Consider the following 22,840-nt stretch of genomic DNA (forward strand, 5'->3'; position numbering starts at 1 on the left):
AAAAAAAAGACTTATGTTAGATTTAAAATTGAATATTTATGAAAAATTTAATATAAAAAATCTCATCTGAATTCATACGCTTGTAAATGTAAAATTCTAATCACTTTTATTTATCACAAGCTGCCGATTACGTCAACAAGATTGCAAAACACACATGCAGTTTATTCAGGAGCCTAAAATTCCATATTCATTGCTCCAGTGCGAAATTCTTCGATCCAATTCTACCATCATTGTTCATAATTTCAAATTCAAATTTACTTTAATGACTTCCTGTTATTTATTCTTTTCCAAACTTGACTCTGCAATAAAAATCAAAATGACAAGCAAGTGGTAAATTGTGAGAGTTCATTACCTACTCTGCATCCAACTATGCATGCATACTTTAAAGCACTCTGCAAAAAGCCGATCAGTTCGGACTGATGCACACGCTGCAAAAATCAATACGCGGCACTCGAGGAACACATTGCGCCTCTCGAGTAGCCGCCTTGTGGGTGGATTATTACCTCGTACATGCGGCAGGCTGAACCAAAGCCCTCGCACCGGACTACTTTTATTACTATGTCGAGGAATTTTCTCTGCGACGTGATTTGTGTTTTGAAGGAACAAACAAAATCCACCAACTATATACTTGCTTCACTATAAACCTTGGTACAAAGCCACCTTTTTTTCCCGATGAAATTTGCCCTCTGCTTATACGTTAGGCATTTTTAATCAATTTATGTTGTGGGTAGCGTAGCAGCCTGTTACCTAGCAGCGATGATTTATTAATTTCAGAGCTACCTTTTTTTATAAATCCCCACTGTTGAATTTATTGTTTATACTACTAATTAAAATATCGCTGTAAGAATAATTTGCATTACTTGCTAGAAATAAATATTGAAAAAAAATATACGTTTCCAAGTCAAAAGCGACGCTCACCTTTTAATTCAGTGTTTGATATTGTTACATCTGACACACTTCGCAAACTTTCAACCCAACTCTCCGCTGTTGATAAAGCGCTTCTCTCCGCCTTTGAGTAAAATTTGCACAAACGACTGTCAGCGCCGAAATTATCATAAACTAATTTGAAAAGTTGAACACAGAGACTCGAAATCAGTCTGCAATTAGGAAACGGTGCTGATGGCAGGTTCCTTTCAGAAAAATCGTAACGTGGGAGATGCGGTGAAATTTACCGTGCAGGTTGTTTGGTTAAAGACCCATTAGAGCATCACAAGTTGCTATATAAACCAGTTAGGTGTTTTGAGTTTGTTGCTTTCGACGGCGTGACTTGATTTCACCCCCTCTTCGCCTACAGCAACCGCCGTGCACCAGCTTTTCCGCTCACAACCCAAAGGGAAGTAAGTCCTGTTAAGAAAAGGAGATTGCTACTCTGGCTGTGATTGCTTCACTTGATCTCTCTGCCGAACCAGGCGACCTCATTTTCCTAAAGAAAATATTAATGTATACTCTGGTCCAAATTGTTGCACTCTCCGTTTTGGTCTCCACTTTCTATTCTATTGACTTTTCCGACTCGAAAGCGTCCATAAAATAAATAGCATGTGTGCTACGCCTCCGCTTATGCAAAATTTTACACTCCAACAACCAGGAAAATTGCTACGCAAAGCGTTTGGGAGTCGACGAGTATTTTGTACGACGCTTGCCTAGTTCACCATGCACAGTGTAGGCTTTTTTTAAATATTAATGTACGAATAAACCTTCCTCGCTCTTCCCATTGAATTTTTTGTGATACCGCTGTGCCCTCAGGAGCAGGGCGTTTTTAATAATATTGCAGAAATCTCCTCTTAGAAACATGGTCTAAAATTATAGCTTAAATTTTTTCATTTTCGTACTGAAATTTTTAAGTTTGATGCATGATATTGAACTCAATTAGATAATAATATTAACTAATTATCGGCATGCGTAAATTAGAACTTTAAATATTCAGCTGCAAATTGGTTATTAAAAGGTATTCATCGTTTATCGTTAAATCAAAGATGTTTTTCTGTGAACATAAATATAATGGAAATATTTTATTACGCATTCAACACTGAAACAAGACAATTTCAATATTCTCTCTTTTTTTACCAATTTTTCGACTTAACGTTTATAATTGCCTTACTGAGGGAGCACATTAGCAAATCTTATCACGCAGGCGGCACCTCACATGATTGAAAATGTCCTACTTCTCTGGATCAGCAAGTCAGACTTGCGGCGGATTCTAAATTGCTCGGATGTGTCACTTTTGTATACATCAAAACTTGTTATCACAAAAAGCCGGACCTAAGCTAGATTTTGGGAATGATATTTTTAACACCTGGACACAATTATACTCTTGCCTTTTTTTTAATAATTATTATCCAACGGAAATTCTACAAGAAATTGCGTAGATTATTAAATGCTACTGACACGTAAATATAACATACAATATATCTTCTTACTCTAAACACAAAACGAAGGATTTGTGTGCTTGGCTAACAGGTTTTTATGAGATCTGCGTTTGCACACGTAAACAGTCAAACATAGAATATATGGTGAGATGCAACATTACATTTTATTTCACTACCCTTCGTCGGTACCGGCACAATAAAACCTTCTTGAATGCCTGCCGGAACACTTTGTTAAAAATTGTATAGAATATGGGATTCACCATGGAACTGGCGTACCCTAGCCACGTGACAAAGTCAAAAACCCCAACACTAATGTGTCTTTCGCACTCGCTGCACAGCGCTGGCACCAGGTTCAAAACGAAAAAAGGTGCCCACAGAACCACAAAGGTGAAGAACACAACTCCCAGGACTTTGGTGGCCTTTTGCTCGAGCCTCAGGATGCGTCCGTGGCGACTCGAGTTGCGAGAAACGCTGCTCTGGCGACTGTGAGGTGGCCGAACACTATTAGCTCGTGTTTGCAACATGGGCGAGTCGGTCAGGTTGGCAGCCCTGTGTCCTCCGGAGTAGCGCATGGTGACTGCTCGCCGCAGCAGTGGCGTCGTCTGCGCCTGTTGCTGTGGCGGCGCCACTGTTGACGAAACCACGCCACGTTTGTCGCTCCAGGACACTTGCACCTGGTTGCGCAGGTTGCTAGGGGAGGAAATAGCCCTGCGAGGACTTGGCACTATTACTAGTTCGGGTTGAGCAGTGGGTGGGGGGCGTCTGTTCTTGGTGTTGCCAAAGTAGGGACAGGTGCACGGTGCAATTGGTGGGAATTCCTCGGGAGCTGACGCTGCGTTTGAAGTAGAGAACCCCTCACCTGTGCTCGGGCCATCCTTGGCTTGCGGTTTTCCTTCGGCATCCTTTTCCAAATCGCCATCACCCTTCATCTCGGAGCTTGTCTGCTCCTCTGAGTTTCCTTCACTCCAGTGGTTCAGATTGCTTGGCCGGGACGTTTCCAAACCCTTAGATAGCCGGAGCATTTCTGTTCCGAAGCGATGCAGAGCAGTTATTGTAACAGGTGTGGGAAGGGGTGCCTCTTGGAGCCAAAGGTCACCGGGGTCCAGAGTTCCAGGGGCCGGAGGAGGCTGGGGTCCGGCCGCCAGCATGCTGAGCTCCGTGAGTTCCGTGTCTGTCGTTGAGGAGGAATTGCCTGAGTGCGTTTTGCTAAGAAGTCGGCGCCAAGTGGAACGGCGTCGATCCGATATGGGTGGCGTTTGAATTTGCATAGCCTGCATGTGGTGAGCAGCAGAAGTCGAGGCTGTTGAATACCAGTTGCTCTCCCATTGACTTCCTGGAATTAAAAAAAAAATTATTAAAAATTTAATTGATTCATGATATTATATTTATATAATGGTGAAAGTCCCGTAGTTTTAGTAGAAATGTATTATTTTGAAGCTCACAATGAGGTAAAGCCAGAAAAATTCACAAGACCTCATGTGAAAATATCAGAGAAAATTTTCCTTTATTCAAAATAATTTTATTACATTTGCACCATCAAGTTTTATTTAATAATTTAATTGCAATAACGAATTGAACCATTTTTTTTATATTATCAAGTTAAGATAAATCTTTTTTTGAACTGTAGTTGGTATAAAAATGATTGTGGAGCAAAAAAGGAAGAAAAACGTATGTGCAAATCATTAGTCAGAGACTGCTGGAAATTTCATATAAATGAACTAGTCACGCTTAACGAGCGCGCCGAGCGCTCGGTATTAAATTTATTCTCTTCCCTTTGATTCCGTGAATTTTCATCAGGCAATTTTTCCGCCTACGCTGACGATAACGAGTCGGATATTATCGCGGATCATAAAGCAGCCGGATGAGTGAGGAAAGCTTTTGTGCATTAACAGGTCAGAGATCAAGAGCAGATCGAACGGCAGTGTCGTTCTAGGAGGTATTCTCTCAACAGGATCAAATAACGCGCTCACGTCCGTGCAAGAAAGTGGGTGTAATATTTTCATTAACAATGCCACGAGTGCGCTTCAACGGCAACAAAGGCCGCTCTCACCACCGTGTGTGTTCGCGCGTTTTGTGCCCGGCCTTTGAGCCCGCGGTTCAAACACGGGAAATTTCAGCAAGAGTAATAGGTAGTCCACGATTGAAGTTCGCGCGAAATTACGTCACAAGTTTAATATATCTTTATTTGATTTTATAAAATTAATTTTTCCTATAAAGCTTAAAAATATATTTGAGAACTGACTAAAAAATTAAATCTACAAATCAGCAAAAATAAATAAATAAAAAATATAAATATTTTTTTATTTATTTATATAAATTTATATTTTCACGGGTTTTTTTTCAATAGAGTACTCTGCCCATTATTTTAAATTATTTTTCAATCAATTATTTTTTTTTTAAATATTTTTCCAAGTTACAAAACATTTCAAATATTGAAAATTAATCAATTTTCGAATTGAATTAATCAAATTTAAAACGGCAGTTACGATAGAAATTTGAAATTGTAACAACAAGGGGGCTTTTAAGGTGGAAGGAAACGACTATCAAATTAATAAGCTTTTTGTTCAATTTTCTAAAAATAGTTCAAGGTAATGAAGAATTAACTTCATATTTATAGCATTTCAATGTAATTAAAAATACAAATTAAGGTACATAATGAAAACAAAGCTTTTTGTCTTATGAAAATTTAAGTCATTTCATATAAAACAATAAAATTTGATAAAATTGAAGTTTGAAGTTAACAAATGACCCAAAAATATTGAAATGAAATTGATAAATAAATTTATTTAACTTTCAATTCCTGTAAAGTCAAAATAAATATTTGTGAACTGACCAAAAAAAAAAGGAAATCTATATATATTTACAATTTAAAAAAGAATCTCCATCAGCTTTTATTTTCTTAATTTCTTTGCAAGATATTTCACCGGCTGCGGGTCCTGCGAAGAGTTAATCGTTTCATACGAGCCCTCCCTGTTTGATTTCGTGTCGAGCGAAAAGGCATCAATATGTATTTTTAGCACAAGACACGTCCATTAATCAACGGCTCGCATTTGCTTGGGGGTCGAAAAAAGGAAATTTATGGCCTACCTGCGGTCGGGGCGGCTGCGGGCGTTCCACCTCCGCTGCCTGTCGTGGTGGTGCCCATTCCCAGATTGCGTTGCTGGACGTGAAGCAGGCGCACGGTGAGCGCGTAGGTCAGCAGCATGACCCCCAGTGGAATGTAGAAACACACAATGGAGCCGATCAGCTTGTACAGCGGATCCGGAATTTGGCACGTTCCATCCACCAGCACGGAACTGTGGTCCTGCCAGAATAATAGAGAGGTGTCGCGTTAATAATGCACACCACTCGGCACATAATTATTATTAAAGCTGCATTGCCGATTCAGGACACGTACATATATCCTCTTCGCGCCACTTTTTTTTCATTTTCACCCCGGCGGCGGCAGGGTTAAATTGAAAATTCCGTCGAGCCTTTGACGCACAAAGAGTGGGAAAACGTTCGCCCGCTTCGCGATTGTTGCGGCAAGATTTGGAATATATATATATATATATATTTCACCTGCACTCGCCGGGGTCTTTAATTAAAAGTACAACAAAAGAGGCTTCCTCTCTTTTCGCTCACTTCTGAAGCCGGGCGGAATGAGAGCCGACAAGAAAGCGAGAGGGCAACGGTGCGAGAAAGAAAACAAACCCCTTTTATTGCGCGCCCATACTTTATTGCCCCGCCATTAGAGTGGCGTAATATTTCACACGGGGCGAATTATTAAAATGCCGCGCGGCAATAAAGGCAGTCGAATCTCACCTGCGAGTACATGAGGCTGAGCGGCAAACTCATCGCGACGGAGAGGAGCCAGACGAATAGGATTTTGAGGACGACGCGCCGACGGGTCTTGTTGCGTCCGAATCTCATGGGGTAGCGCAGGCTGAGGAAGCGGTCAACGCTGATGGTGCAGAGGTGCATGATGGAGGCCGTGCAGAAGAGCACGTCGAGGCACACCCACGCCAGGCAGTATTCGCTCGGCAACGGGAAGAACCCTGGGGACATGGGGCCAAATTTTATTAAATTACATTCCTGACGGTTCACTGGGGGGCGCCTGAAGTGGTATCATAAAAATTGTAGAATAAAAGCAGCACTGCGGCCATTAACTAATTTATTTTCGCGAGTTTGCTTTACTCGAGTGAGTTTTTATGACGAAAACGACGAGGTTAAAAAGTCGTTCGCTTTTTTTTATAACACCCGTAAATCCATATTCATTATTGCTCCGCCACTCGACGCGTTTCCGCTTCGCGCGTGCTCTTTATTCATGAGACTGCATTGGCATACCAAAAAGGCTCAAATCATCTTACGTGATTTAAAAACCATAGTAACATGATAGATAGATTGACTGCAAATCATCAAAAAATGAAACGCGGGCGTGCAGAAAGAAGCAAATTCAAATGTCAAAATTTTAATAAAGTTTTTATCTTATCTATTTTTATGGCGTCCTGGTTGATTAAAGGAAGCTCGCTCCGATGAAAATTAATGCGTTAGTTCTTTAATGGCTGCACATTGATTAAGGCAGGCCAAAAGTTTATCACGTTATAAGGTGACGTGCTCGTCATTAACAAGTGTGAAAAGCAGGAGCGAGGCTTTGCCCGAGAGGCGCAGAACATCATTTCGCTGCCGCCGCCATAACGTAATCGAATTATCGTGCACTTAAGATGCTACGTAATTTGCGATGGGACAAATCTGCTTACACGCGAAGAGGAAGGAGCAGAAGAGCGAACGCTGAGGGTCGCAACCCTCTTAAAATGAAATATTGAAGGGAAATCGAAAGACGCGCGCGGCATGATTTACATTGTCTGTAAAGTATGTCAAGCGGAACGACTTTTCGTATAGCAACTGAGAAATTGCAATTTCCTCTTCATTTTTTTCCAGTTTCGCGCACCATATTTTAAAAAGTTATGTGAAGAGACGAGAGGGAGGGCAAAAAAAAATAATTTATGTCTCCATTTTGAAGAGAGCGTCGCGACTTTCTCGGCCTTGGCCCGGCAAAGCAAATAAAAAGCGGCTCTGGCGAGTCATTAAAAATGATGCTCGCAACACGAGGACGCGCGCGAGTGAGAGTTACCAAAGTGGCTTTTCCGCCCGCGTCTCTTCTTTTCATTAAATTTGCAAGCGAATTATTTCAGCCGCAGACTCATTTTTATTTATTTGCCCAGCATTTGCATTTAAACAAGTTTATGTAACGCGAGGGGATGCTTTTGCCGAGCCCGCTTTCATCGCTCTATTGGCAAGGCAAACACAAAGTGTGCGCGAGGCAAAGTTCTTAAATTTGGGTGCGCGGAATAGGCAAAGTCGGCGCCGCCGAGGAGAAAATGAAAAATGAAGGCAACACGCAGAGCAACACATTCCGCAGTCGGCAGACTAATTTATTGCGCCATAAATTTCGCTTAACGACTGCATTAAATATGCAGTGCCGCGATATTATTATTTCAAAGTGCCGTTCATCTTTAATTGGGGCCTGCCTGCCTCCAGCCGAGGCTTTTGTACTGCTAATGGAAACCGGAGCCCCCGAGCGGCCGAAAGTCGTCTGCTTTAATCCTTCTGGCTGCGCAGCTCTCTCGGCTCAATTATTGTTCGCTTCCAAGTACGTGATGCACTGCTTCGTTCGAGGTTATGCAACCAGTTGGTCGCGTTCGCACCGCGGCTCAGCCTACCTAACGCACAGATAAACGCCGCTGCAACATATGTTGCGGGTGCGCAGATCAAATCGATAGCCGCGAGTGTGTGTTAAGGGGACTTGAATTTGCTTTTCGTCCGCTTCCTGTTTACCAAATCGCATTCGGGCGCTCACGGTTTGGACGGAAATGCGTCGCTGATAAAGATAGAGGGCCATTAAACTTGGTCTTTGACCACACAAAATCACGCTTAAAAAAAATGAGGCTAACAGATTTAAAATCACGGAGAAATTCAAGAGAAGCATTAAATATTATTATTTTTTTTTTACTGATAAAATAAATGCTGTTAATTTGTGAGCGTGTTTTTTGTTGTAATTTTTAGTGTAGAGCTTTTGCGTTGATTCGTTTATTCCAAGTTTTAATTTTAATTTTTCAAAAGAAATTTTAAGGTAGGTTCAGAAACTGAGCGAGAAAACCTATGCTTGGAAATGAATAAAAATGTCCTTATCTCCACTTTTAAGTAGGTAATATTTTTAAACAGAAATCCAATTATTTCCAATTAAAAGTTATAATTTTGACATTTTAATTCATTTTCCAAGCATCAGTTTTCTCGCTAAGTTTCTGAATTTACATTATTTTTTTTTTTTTTAAATACATGATAAAGTTAATTTTCAATTCTTAAGATTAAATATTTTATAGTGTGCAAGAAGAAAATCAAAATTTCAGCCAACCTTATTCAAACAACTTTCAGCAAACAACGTTTTTGCTTTGTTTCCCTTTTCTTTTTGCAAAGTAAAGAAGTGCACGCTTTGTGATTTTGCCTCGGGTCGATCGCCGTAGAAAGGAATTTGTTTAATAATGACGCATAAAAAATATTTATCAGTAAAAGTTGCTCGGTTGTTCCTTTGTTGCGCCGACAATTCATCAATGTCAACCAGGTCTGGATTGTAAATATAAAAAAAGTGACGGCGCATGAGGAAAATACGAAAAAGAGTCCACCTTTGGGGAAAGCGGCAAGTGAAGCGGCGGCTGAAACCGATTGGGAATATCCCAGTTTTATTTCATCTGTGCGCTTTTTTTTTAGGAAAAAGCTACGTCTAATGGCAATCGAGTCAACCGGCGAATGGAGGCGCGCGTCTTTAGATATACTTGCGTTGAGTAATCCGGCGGCAGCATCGAGCTCTCGTGGGTAATAAAAAAGTCAGGCTGCACGGATGACACAATTAGACTGACAATTTGGCGTGTAAGAGAGAATCCACGCACGCATCGTGTTACTTTGAATACCAGATTGTTTGCATAAAAAGTTATTGTATAGTTTAAAGCGTCCGCCCTGGTATAAAAGCTTCCGCGCGGTTAAAAAATAATAATACGCCGAGGGTGGTGAGGCGGAAAATTGTCATTAAAAAGGGCCGGTCGGGGCGCCGCGCTTTGGAGCGACACGCATTCGCTCTCAAATGCCCAGAAGGTAACACGACGGAATGATAAATTTTGAGGAGAGGCAGATTAAGATGTCGCACGCAGAGTGAAACGTTTGCGCTAAATTAAAACACCTGCACCCCAACGATGAGTTTGGATTCGGGCGAAAGAAGAAAAAACATACTTAGTCCTTCCCGCCACCGCTTTCCTGCTTTGCAATTTCCGTGCTAAATTGCTTGCGGTCGTCGAGTACATCATTTTTTATTCATCAACACCTTTGTTTATTTCACTCGGGAAGCGTGCCAGAACGCGTCAGAGGTCGAAAATTTTTAACTCTGCTCTAGTAAATCATCGCATAATTTGTTAGAGACGAACTTTTATATTCTGCTTTTAATGCGACTCGAGTTAATGGAGCGAAATGAGCCGCAATTTTTTTTTTACCAAATCTTGCATACTCTCTCTCGCCGACGCAATTTAACTGCAGAGAGGGATGGTGGTGTGTGGCGGAACAGTGGTGCGACAGAGCGGCTGAAAAACAACTTGTAAAGACCATTGTGCGAGGACTGCGACGAGAAGAAAATTCTCCGGGAAAGATGGCTGCAGGTAGAAGTTAATACAAAAGGACGAGCGTTCCCCTCATTTCTCATTGAAATTCGACTCATTCGCTCACAATTAGCACATCTCTTGAGGAAAGGAAAATAAAAATGTTATAAGTAAAAATCTAGCCATCTCTTCTGACGATTATTTAGATAAAAACATTTTTGCAACTTTCTTAAACTTCCAACTTAGGCATCGAAAAGATAATAGGTAATAATTCTTAGAATTGTTTATTAACTTTCTAAAATTTCAAGAGCCTCATCTTTAAATTAGAAGTTGTTGGCTTCCGCTTGGGAAACTTTGGATTTAACAGCTTAATTGTTGTTTAGAAAAATTTTCACAAGAAAATTAAGATTTTCATTTTATTTTTCGATGGTTTTAAAATCCTAAAAAGTACGAAAATTTTGAATGAACCAAAACAATTTTTCTTTGATTTCAAATAGGGATGATTTTCCAAGTCTCAGAACCACGATATTGAGCTTATTGTTGCTTGGCACACGAGCGAATTTATGGCCACATTGACGCGGCACGTTCGCATGCAATAATTTGTCGCTCCGTGATTATTTATGACAACAAGCAGGCGAGATTCTTTGCGGCCGGCGGCGTGACGCAACAACGAGATAAGAGCGGCCCACGTGCGACGTCAAGATTTAGGGCCTTCATTGTTAATTCCACCCCTGGCTGCGAGCCGCCGGAAAAAAGCGTGAGAAAGTGCGCCTGCCTCAAAAAATCTAATTCCGCCACCGCAGGAATTTCACTTAATTGGCTTGTTGCGGCAAAGTAACTGACCTCGCACCAGAGTGAGGATGCCGAGTGGCATGACCAGAATGGCCACCATCAGGTCGGTGATGGCCAGCGACATGAGGAAGTAGTTGGTCACGTTCTGCAGGCGCCGCTCCCAGCTGATGGCCAGGCAGACGAGGATGTTGCCGGCCGCGGTGGCCGCCACCAGGGCCAGGGCCAGCAGTGCCCAGTAATTGTTTGGGTGCTCCTCTTCCCCTCCTCCTGCAATTTGAAGAAAAAATTAGTTATCAATTTTTTTGTTAATATCATATAAATTATAAATATATTGGCCAACGATTTCCACAGGGATGAAATTTTATAATTTTGCAGACCAATTATTGATAATTTTCAAATAAATACCTTTTTTATAATTTTTATTTGCCACAAGCAAAATTAAGTAACAAACGTAAAACTGACTATTATTAGTACTCGGTGAGCAGAAAAATATTTTTAATACTAAACGCTTGATCAACAAAATAAACTCAATCGTCTTTTTTTAATAAATTAATTGGATTATTGGATTTTTTTTTAAATTTCACTTTCAGTGGTGGGCGCTGATTAAAAAAGCTGCGAGCGTTCAATCGCACAAAGTGAAATTGATACGGGATGTAAATGTTTGTTTATTGTTCTTTGTGTTTCATTAGCGTCCAATTACATTTGTCGGCATTGCACAAAGCGCGAGACGGACGATTAATGCTGACCGAAAAAAAGCTTCGGAAAGGGGCTAAGCACGCAACGTTTGAAGAACTAAAAGCTGGAAAGATAAATGTCATGATATTTTAATTGGGGCGATTTGATCAATGTTTTTCGCCGCGGGCCATCATACGCAGAGCGCATGGATTATTTACAGACTGGCTGGTGTTGCCTTTGCTATTAGCCAGCGCGTTTCAGAGCCAAGTGAGCACAATTCACACCGCCAGCAGATCCATTCCGGCTCAATTTGAGTGTTTAATTAAAGCCACTTTTACCCCTGATAGGTTTGCTGAAAACGACTCTCAGAAGTTTGAGCAAAATTCGTGCTGTTTTTTCCAACAATTACTTTTTTTTTAAATAAATTGATTTCAGCAATTGAATGTAATCAATGTGGTAAAATTAACAGCAATAGTAAAATGTCTGTAAACATTATTAAATTTAATAATTATTTTAATTAATTAATATTGTATTGAAATAGATAATAAATATTAATTTAGCATCAAATTAAAATAATTCAACCATTTTTTACTTCAGCATTTTATCTCCAATTTAGTGTTCAAATTTACAAACAATACAAATGCAAAATATTTCTTAATTTCCGGTCAGTTAATAAAATAAAAAGCATTTTCTGGAAGGGATAAGTAGCTTCATGGCGTTGCTTGAATGCAAAGTTATAGTTATAGTTATAGGAGCAAATCGTACAATCTCATCCATCGAGCGCAGCATAATGACCACCTTAAATAACGCTTGGTAGAATTTATTTGCCCGGAGCGCCGTAAACATTAATTAAAAGAGAATTTCCCCAGCGTGGATGGCACTTGAATCACTCGCTCACCAACTCTGTGTTGGCTCTCCTGCGGTAATATAATAATGGCCCGAGCACGAATTCGGCAAACACGATCAGCCGGTATTAATTGAGGCGCCCCTCGGCATATTTTTCAAATCACCGCACTCGCTCTCGACTCGCTTCCCACTTTTGGCGGCTGCTGGAATCCCGTGCTTGCTGCAGGAGGCTTTAATGGAAATTGATGGAAATCCCAAAATACACCGGCATGCTCTTTCGCCGCCGCCATTATACTTTGATGGACACCGCCAGGGAGAGGGGTTTGCTTTGCTAATCTCACAGCACTGCGCCCGGTCTTAAATCGTTCTGAATTAATTAGCATACAGAGTGGTGGTGTTGCCTGCATATGGCCATCCATAACTTTGTTGACATTTGTTGCGTGTGTGGCCTGACGTGAAAAATTCCATTAGTCTATTTTCATTGGTCGGACAAGAATATTTGTAAAGTATTCTTTTGTTGCAAAGATTCGCATTGCATGATGTCAGTTTAATTAAAACTTCATTCAAGGGTTTGACCAAGCGTGGAAGTTCGTAACTACCTCTAACTTTTGACGACTTCTAAAGTACGTAAGCGAGACCCTTTACTGATCGCAAATTGATCACTCACCGACAAACACGTGTTTACGCTTGGTTAACTCTTCAAGTACAGCCGAGCAAACAGAGAAATTTCCTTACAAGTTCAACAGACCGTTTAGCTCGTGGCAATGTGGCAGACTTAGACCTCAAATCTCACCACTTCTCAGTTTAACAAAAATAAATGGAATGACTAAAAATTTTACAAAATAAAATTTTTAACATATTTTTTGTAGATTTTCCGAGGTATGTGAAATTTACTGATTTATATACTTTGATAAAAATGAAATTAAAAATTTCAATAGCAAATAAATTTAAATTTTTTTTCCAAAGTGGCTCCTGGTTAAATAATTGAAGCATACTCCTTTGAGCCTGGAAATTGCTTCAGAAGAGCAAATAATTTTAGTTTTGATGAAACTTTATTAATTTCCTTGAGTCCAAAATTGCTCATTTTTTTATTCCTAATAAGTTTTTATTTATTTATGAAAGGGAGAGTTACTCTGTGCGAAATGGTCATCTGCTTGCACAGCCACTTTGGATTGGTTTCTCTCTAATTCAAACTTTTCGAATAACGGCATTGTGTTCTCGCCGCGCTGAATTTCACGATTAATTTCAACTTGTAAGCAGCTTAAAGTCGGCTCGCTAGCTCTCCTCTGCAGGACTTACAGTTTTAAAGCCTGATGAGGTGCACACTGGAAACGAGTTTTCTATTGAATTTGGTGCCGTGGGAACTCGTGCTTCTTTCTTTCAGCCGCTATTTGCGTCGATACTCGCGACCGAGCGAGCGAGCGCCGCATGAATGAAACTCGGCGTTTTGGCGCCAGAGCAAAATTTGCCGCCGCAGAAATAATCGGCGAGTGGTGCCCTTCATTAAACCAGGCAGTAACTCAAGAAGGACGCCATTATAATTTCTTCTCTCGCTCTGTTTCTGCGCGCGTATTTTAAGCGCCTTAATGATGACTTTAAAAAGAGCAAACAGATCGATTATTGACAAGCGGTCTCGCGGCCAAGAACAAATAAATCACACGCGCCGTCCCGGCTGCTGCCGAGGCACACGTCCAAGTCGCAATTAATTTGCCGCCGCGCCGTTCTATTTTGACAAATCACTCCCGACTGCATTTGCATGCGGCGCGATCTAACAGTGTCACGAACAAGAAAGGGTGTGACGTCGAGCGGCGCGGAGAGAGTGAAAGTGACGTGACCGATCCTATTTGTCGAGAGACCCTTTCAAGGAATAGGTTGAAGTAATTACTTTCGACCCTGGCAACAGGAAATCAAAACTTCCAGCAGAGAAATGGCACTTGCTCGCAGCGTCATTATATCCATATCAAAATCAAAATTAATTAATGAATTTTCATGCCCGTGTTTTGGTAAAAAGTTTTGAACTTTGACATTTTAATGAAATGTGTAGTGGGCTGAATAATTTTGTTAAATAAACTTTCTAGATAAAATTTTATAAAAATGTCTGCTAGTAGGAGTTCCAAATTTAATTTATGGTCATAGTTACCGCAAATTTAAATTGATCTTAAATTGAAATTCATAGATCTCATTTAATTTTCCCCTTTAATCTATTTGGGGAGTGAATCGCTTTGGTGTTCTGCGTCGGTGATACATTTTCCGTGACATCCGTTTTCTTTGTCCTCGGCGCGACTGTTATTCCAACGAAAGTCAATAAGCCCGGCCTTTACGGCTGCAATCCCCTGGTGCTGTCACCGTCTGCCTTCCTTATGTGCCACAATTGCCGGCCCATTTCCACGTCTGCCTTTTTCAACAGCTGGAACTCAATAATCTGCGTCCAAAATCAATCAGTTGGCTGTGGCGCCAAAAACATTCAAATGTCAACCGCAACACGCAGCCACAGTTTGATCGTAAATGTCAATATAAAACAACTCGCCCCCGATGGGTGATTAATAAACGCTGGCTCCAATTATTGCAAATTTACGACCAGTGAGAATTTCGGTCGTTTTTTTTCCCGCCCCACATTGTTATTTGCACAAGAGGGACCGGCGTGCTTGCTTGCTGTAGGCTCGAGTGTATCTCATTTCCTGTCAAAAGTCGCCCATTGTTGGAACCTGCGTGCTCCTAAAGTCCCATTTATGCGGCAGGCGAGCCAGCTTCGAATTTCCGCGAACTGCTTGCTTGCTTGCTTGGAGTGGCAGGCAGGCGAGCTAGTGAGGAAACGCAACCTGCTCGGTACCTCTGTCGAGCAGGTTGCATACCGACTTGCCTACGTTCGGCTTTTCGTGCGCCGCTCGGCCAACCGGGAACAACCAACCACTCTGAATGATTAATTGGATTGTCCGACGATAAAAAAAAAATACATAAAACCGGCTGAGAAATGGATCCGAGTGACACGGACGTGTGTTTGTTTGCAAGTACGTGTCAGAGCAGATATGTGTGCAAATTTTTATCCGCCACAAAGTGCTTTCGGCGTTATTTTGCGAGCTGACGGAGGAAAATTAAATTCCGGGCTGTTTACGGGTGCGCTGAAAAAAAGCCACAATATTGCCAAGTCTGTGTGATCAAAGGGCTGGAGAAAATCACAGAGGAAATTGAACTCTACTGTGGAGCCCAGATTGCAGAATCCGAATGTTGCTGCAATGTTGTGATATTTCAGCTCGCAGCTGGAATAATGAAGGAAAAGCACCTTTTCAGCCGGCAGACGGAGAAATTTTCCCCATTCGCTGTTTGACCTTTTTTACGCTCGACATAACTCTCACGACAAAAACAGAGCCTTTGAATGGCACCGCTGCCAGCCACACAGGGTTTCGTAATTATGCCGGGTTATCATTCTATGCCTTATAATTATTATTAGCGAAAAGCACACAACCTCGTTTTCCCTTTCACTGGGCAAAAAAGTGTTTGCGCGACTGGATTTACATAAAAGTTATTCGCACCCCTTCAAAGCCGCGTTGAATGTCACATAATGGTACTGATATGTTCCTATGGCTCTCCATATACTCTGCCCTTTTCATACATCATAGTCGTATTTTAATCCCATGTAGAGATTGAGTTTATATTTTTATTTATACACAAAATTAAATTTAGTTTATCCCTTTTGATGCCAAGCGGAACGTTCTACAAATTTTACTTGCACAATCAGAAATCTCTCATAAGTTTGAATACAACAACATTGTGATCATTGAGAATATGTTTTTAAAAGTAATTGATCCTGCTGGACGCGAATCTGAAACGTTTGTTTCTAGATTTGATATATATTTGTTTTATTACGCGGTATTACACAGTCGAACCCACTCGTTCAAAAACGCTTCTAAAGTAATTTTTATTTTTATTAAAATTTTATATTGCTGATATTTTTATTAATTTTATTATCTATCATTCAATGGAATACTTGATAAATTTTAAATAACTATCTTAAGTTTTTGCTTTTTATCTTTTGCTTTGCTCCTGAGGCAAATGTAAACAGATGAATTGAGGATGTTCATTTTTGTCACACCATAAAACAATAAAAGTGTTGCAATAACAATAACAAGCTCAAGTTGCCATTTACGGCACGGGATGCAGAATTCAAATAGTTAACTTTTTAATTTCCCCCAAATAAGATGGAAAAATAGCTGTGAATTGTTCTTCCCTCTGCACCTACAAACATTAAATTCAGCTTAAATTGCCATTAGAGCCATAATATTTAATTGCAGTTCTAATTTTTTTTAAACATTTCTTGCCCGCATAATACAAATATATAACTTTTGAGCTTGTCTTCTAAACCTGTGGTTGAAATTAAAATCATACTTTTTGAAACGCTATTTTCTGGATGCTTCACATTTTAAATAATTATAACAATATAAAAGTTCTTTCCACTTTTTTAATAATTATATTCAAATTATGCCCATAAATTCTACTATGTTGATATGATATCTTTATAATATTTATAAAATTTACATCTCAAAATTATTAAAAATAAGGAAAGAAACTTAAACAAACTGCCAAAGTAAAATCTGAGAAAACTTTGTTTTGCCCTGCTTGTTTTTTCTCTACATAATATTCAGATTGATTCTGACAAAACATTGATTACTTGTCCAAACTTTATTGAAAGGCCGTGGGTGGTTTTACTGTGATTGCTGCCCCTAACTTGTATCGACAATACACAGGAAAAATGCGGGAAAACAATCAAATCTGCGGCGACGGTCTTTTTCCGCCGGAGGTCAACGGCAAATTGGATGTTGTTACGAAAATAAACCCTCTTCAACTCTGATTTATTTTTACCTGGCGACCCGCCTGCCAAGGAACAGTTGGACGAGTTGTTCGACGCTGTCAAGTTGCACATGGCTACCCTGAAAGGCTACCCTGTCAGGGTCGGCGGCGCCTCCTCCGACTGCTGCTGCTGCTCCATCTCACTTCACATGTGGACGGATGGGCACTCACTGAGCGTCGCGGCGAGCGCGAGTCCCGCCGCCGCCGAGCCAGCGAGCAGGCGCACACACGCCTTATCACGGCCGGCGTGCACCTGAAAATAAATACTTTTCGGCCTCCGTCCCAAACGAATCGCCGCTAAGCCCTTGCCTCGTGTGCATCGTTTCGCCTTTTGCCTCGCAATGAGGGAGATTCACCGCGGTGGAAAATTCAATTATTTCAATTTCACTCAGTCGCCGTCAATCCTTCCAATTTAGATGAAAATTATTCCGCTGGCAGTTTAGAATTGAGCTGCTTTCCGAGTTGGCGAAAAATGAAAGTACCACCTCATTGAGGTGTAAATTAAAAGCTCAAAAAGCAGATGAAATAATATAATTTTAATTGAAATTGTCTTCTTTAACCATAAACAAAAACTCAGCAAAAACAGAGAATTCTGATAAATGAATTCCGAGCTCGAGAATATTTGTTCAATTTACCTGAAACATATTATTTTTATCTTTTTGTTTAAAAAAAATTCTGTAATTATAAATATAGTCGCATTATTTTGTTCAGTTTTTTTGTTACTTTTTATTCATAGAACGCATAGAACTATAACTTTATATTGACAAAATTATCCTCTGAATAAAAAATAAATCCTTTTTTTATATTCAGCGCGTTTTGCGTCTCCAGTAATGATCATTACGTCGCGTATAAAAATTTTACGCAGGTAAATTTTGCAAACTTTTATTTGCCTCTAGAGATTGTGGTTGGAACAAGAGAGATTATGCCGTAAATTATTTAAAGAAAATAGCTGCGGCCGCACTTCATTTTTGCGATGTACCATAAAATAGTTTATGCGCCATGTAAAAGCAACGAAAACGTTTTTTTTTCCTTTGTAGCGTGTTTTGGCGCATGTTTATTTAAAAATCAATTATCTCGTCCAAGCAATGCGATCATATTTCGCGTAGTTTTGCAGCGCAAGAGGACCCTTTCCAGCACGCAGACAGCTGCTTTCATGTTTTGTTTATTTTTAGCCATTTTTTATGAATTAGAGAGAACGCGGATTTTTTCAAACATTTTTGCGTTGTATTTCAAAAGCTTCCATTTTTAATATAATTTTACACGATATTGTTCAAACATATGAATGGATGCTTGCAAAGAAACATTTTTTAATTTTTATCCATGCGTTTTTTTTTTTCTTTTTTCGACCGCTTAATTAACCAATAATTTTAACCTGCAAAGAATCTGTACAAATTAATTTTGCAGATACAATATAACACAAATCACTAGCTTCAAATTTTTTCCTTGATATTTTTATACGAATCATTTTTAAAACATTATTAAAAATTCTATTTCCAACTAACAATAAGTATATAATTTGCAATATTTTCAAATTTCATTTTGCTTCTTTTCAACTTTCCTCACGAGCACGAATAACTAATGAACACTTCAAATTAATTTGTACAAGGAAAATAATATACACCAAAGCAATCGCTCTAATTGCCCTACAAAGTTTCCGTATTCATTTTGCACCCCAGCGGCCAAGTAGGACAGCACGAGGGCTGATAAGGATGCAAGTCGCGGGGCGGCGAGTGCACCTGCCGCGCGCCGACGGCTTAATTAGTGCAAGGCAACTTTGTGTTTTGGCTCCTCGAACGGCTCGGGCGAGCCACTCTGGCAGAGGCTCAAAATTTAAATTTTACCCCGCGCCCAAGGTCAGGCCACGCACCTGTGACTGACTGCGAGTTTATTTCCACTCGCGCATCAAGAAGCCGCCGAACGTCCGACGCACGAGATTAGCAGGCCCTTTAAACTCTCCCCGCAGTATTGCTCTTGTTCACTTTAAAACATTAAAACATTCCCTAAACCGGAGCGCAGAGACCAAGTTTTTGCCTTTTTCTATTTTTTATTGAATGATTTTAAATCATCTTCAGGTGAAATTCCTGAGAGGAAATTTTCACAAACTTTCCGCTGTTGTTGGACGTGCATTTTCAAGCCCCTTTGTGAATAAAATGACTCATTAGGCGTAGAAGACCCTTCACATTTAATTGGGGGCGACTGCACGTGCAATAAACGTTTGATCCGGTTTGACCAAAAACACAAATCGACCTTGGCAGTCGACAATTTTGAATAATCAGCATTGGTGATCGTGCTGGATGATTGCATATTCGTTACACTGAACTTGATGGCTCAAATCCTAGCGGTAATGATCACCACAATTTACAAAACTTTTCCTGCCACAATGAAGGAACTCGTCAAAATAAACGATACAAAAATATGTATAAATAAAAAATAAATAAGAAAAGAAAATATCTATATTTTGAATTTTTTCATTTTTTATTTTTAATCTTCAAATACGACTGTTAAATTTTAGTTCTTCAGAAGGTTTAAAAGTTTTTGGAATTATTTATAAGAAAATTATTTTAGAAACTTGACTAAAATATTTATAGGATTTGCACATGCAAATAAAAAATTGATTTATTAATTTGGATTAAACAATGGGGCTCGATTGTTTATCAGTCAAATAATTGCTAATATTGAAAATTGTGAAAGTTTTAGTTTTACCTGCAAATGTACTAATAATTATCATCACTATCTGTGTAAGATAAACGCAGTCCCTTGTAGTTAACAGAGCAATTTTCAAGTTTACCACCAAATGAAAGCGTCAGGCATGTTGTCCTCGAGTTGTCGAACAGCTTCGGTGCTGAATTAATCTCCGAGCGCCATACAAGAGCACGACGCGCCGTATCAGAGATAAGATTTTAATGGAAATTTGTGCTGAAGAGTGGAAAAAGCGGCGTGTCCGTCGGCGACGTGCAAAAGGGGTTGCGGCTTGAGTTGTAAAAAGTCGGCTGCATAATCAAGAGCCGATAATCCACTTGGGCGCGCGCGCGCGCGCCTCCGATAGCGTTTTATTTTGAGGTCGTGGGTGTTGGCCGCTAATTAATGTAATTGAATCACGCGCGCTCCGACTCGCATAAAGAAGCTCTTCTGCCGCTCTCCACCTGGCTATTAATATAAAAAAAATTCACGCAATTGGGTCACGGGAGAAATTCGTACCAATGATAAGGCGGCTGGCAAATATTTCATCAGTTAACAAATTCGTCGGCCGACGGTGGAATTCGCGCGCGTTTGTGTTTTCGTTGCCATCTCGAATTGCAACTCACATGCACGGCCCCGGCCAGATTCATTTTTCATGACCTGGGAACCACCCCTGTCGCGTGAGAATGACGCGACGCAGCCTGCGCGCGAAAAATGGCCACTTTTATTGCAGTCTACGCCTCGTGACAAATGAGCCTGGAATCAGCTTGCAATATTGAATACAAAAAGGAAGGGGAATTCTGCACTCGCCAAACTGGTGTAAAAAAAATTACATATAATAATCTTTTCCTAAATATTGAACTAAAATAAGTTAAAAATGAGCTTTATACAGATTGAAGAACACAATTCTTATGCCAAAGTATTGTGATAATTATTGTTTATTTGTCTACATTGTTACATCACATTGTTGAAAACGATTTATTTGAAAAGAAAGGAACTGTGGGGAAAAAACGGCACCACACTAGCAAGAATTTTGCTAAAAAACTTCGGAGATCAAAAAGATCCCATTTGCCTTTTGTATAATTGGATATTCATACAGTAATAGGTTTTTAATTTAATTGCGGTTTCAAAAAGCGATTGGCAGTGTATGAAAAATCTGAAATATTTGCAATTTGAGAGTGGTATTGAAAATTTTAATTTTTTTTCTTACTCCAATATTATTTTTTTTTCAGATTCTTTTTTTCTTTCTAATCCCTCTATCGCAACTTTTGCCGTAAAGACAATGAGTAAGTTTATTTAAAAGAACGGGGAAAATTTTGAATTATATTTATTTGCATATAAGACGTATTAATACCGTCCAGCTCATTCATTTGCAATTTTGTTAAATTGGAGAAATCAATAATAAACAAATATTCTGGAACGTCTCCATTCGAAATGCCAGAAAAGCTTGTGCCTGTTGTCAAAACAGTGTTTGTTTATTAGCAAAACAAACATGCAAACTTTTCCTGCCCAATTTAGATTCCGTACACAAGTCAGTGTTTCGTTTTCCTGTTTCTTATCGCGTAGGACGAACCCTCTCAAAGCAATCTGTAAAGTTTTTGCCCTTTGGCCTAAACATCAATTATTATAAGTTCACTGCTCTTTCTGGAAACAGATTTTACAATACAAAGGAAATTTCTACGTTTGCTGCTTTGAGTGCAATAATTTGTTTAACACTCTGAAGATTAAAGTCAGTTCCCGCCCCCACTGACAATCAATTAATTCTTATTTGGCAGACTTTCTTTCTTGCCCCGAGGGCCGATTATTCGCAAGTTCAATATCAAAGAGTGGCTGGTTCTCCCAGTGCGACTTTGACAGCACAAGTTTCAGTCGGCTGCCGGCGCCGCTGAGTGCTTTCTGCTCTTCCTTTTTGACGGAAAGGAAGAACCGAAGATTATTCCCCTTGGCCCGACCGGTTGTTGCTGCTACAACTTCCTTTCAGGGGTGATTTTTTTATCTTTAAGAAACCTAACAAAAAATAAATATACGGAACAACAAAAATAAACAATATTTGGTTCTGCTCGGAAATGAATAAATTTCGGAAAGTGATAAGAGTCGAGATGGAGTCGAACTTCTTAGCGAGCAAAAAAGTGTTTAATAAACGACTCCTCTCTACTAAAACGCAAAACATAAAATACATGCCCGCCAAGAAGTAATCAAATTTCATACATTTTCATCCATATTTTAATCTGGAATTTGAAAAATAAGAATATTAATAAAATGTAAAAATTGAAACTATTCAGATTTTCTGTGCAACAAAAGAAATGAAGTTAAAAGTAAACAATATTCAATCCAAGCTATTTTTGGAAGCCACAACAAGTGACATTGATTTATGGAATACAAATATTGGCAGGCACTTTTCGTGTTCCTTTTAGCTCATTTCTGTTTGAATGGGTGAATTCTGAATTGAAAAAGTGTTCGTTATAATAACATCCTGCAAATGTAGAGTTTATAAAAGTGCTGAGCCAATAAACCAATAAACTGCCGAATTCCTTCGCCGCTCACGCTTTGTCTAATTCGCAATTCAATCGCAGCTGCCCCGTTCGAGCGTAAATAAACACAATTTGATCGCTTTTCTCCAATGTGTCATCGACAGGGTGGAATTTTGTCGGTCGCAGACTCCTTGTGTAAAAAAATATAACATTTTTCATCTCGCGAGAAGTTGCCTGATATAATTTTGCCTCCGCTTCCTCGGCTTGAAAGGCGAGAGCCATTTCGCTCAACGTGATAAATTGAATTTAAAGCGCGCGAGTCGGCGAGTTTCGCGTGCCGCCGCACGAAAACAAAGCCTCGGTGTTCAATCTCGTGGTCGCCGAAGCATATCTTAGTCAAATAGCTGCTCTATTTGCAATAACTGTTGACAAAAGCCAGAGCTCTTTGTTAATTAATTAGCGCCATTTTAGAGCAACAAAGCAACAGAACGCGATCGGTGCCGTTTTATCAAGCGGTAAACAAACGGCAACGATGCTTTACAAG

The 22,840-nt window shown here is 39.8% G+C and overlaps 2 protein-coding genes across 2 annotated transcripts in view; one reads left to right on the plus strand and one right to left on the minus strand.

The window, feature by feature from the left end:
• Positions 1 to 22,840, plus strand: part of LOC132198735 (26S proteasome non-ATPase regulatory subunit 1) — a 51,867-nt gene that overhangs the window by 14,520 nt on the left and 14,507 nt on the right. The window lies entirely within an intron of this gene.
• On the minus strand, positions 1,995 to 17,298 carry LOC132198809 (5-hydroxytryptamine receptor 2B). Its single transcript, XM_059623045.1, has 5 exons — positions 17,159 to 17,298; positions 10,832 to 11,047; positions 6,171 to 6,403; positions 5,454 to 5,670; positions 1,995 to 3,699 (listed from the first exon to the last, which is right to left on the minus strand). The coding sequence occupies exons 1-5, from the start codon at positions 17,217 to 17,219 to the stop codon at positions 2,531 to 2,533; spliced, it is 1,896 nt and encodes a 631-aa protein (XP_059479028.1). The 5' UTR covers positions 17,220 to 17,298; the 3' UTR covers positions 1,995 to 2,530.

Source organism: Neocloeon triangulifer, unplaced genomic scaffold (assembly GCF_031216515.1).
Source record: "Neocloeon triangulifer isolate White Clay Creek 2 clone unplaced genomic scaffold, ASM3121651v1 ptg000013l, whole genome shotgun sequence".
Taxonomy (NCBI): Eukaryota; Metazoa; Arthropoda; class Insecta; order Ephemeroptera; family Baetidae; genus Neocloeon; species Neocloeon triangulifer.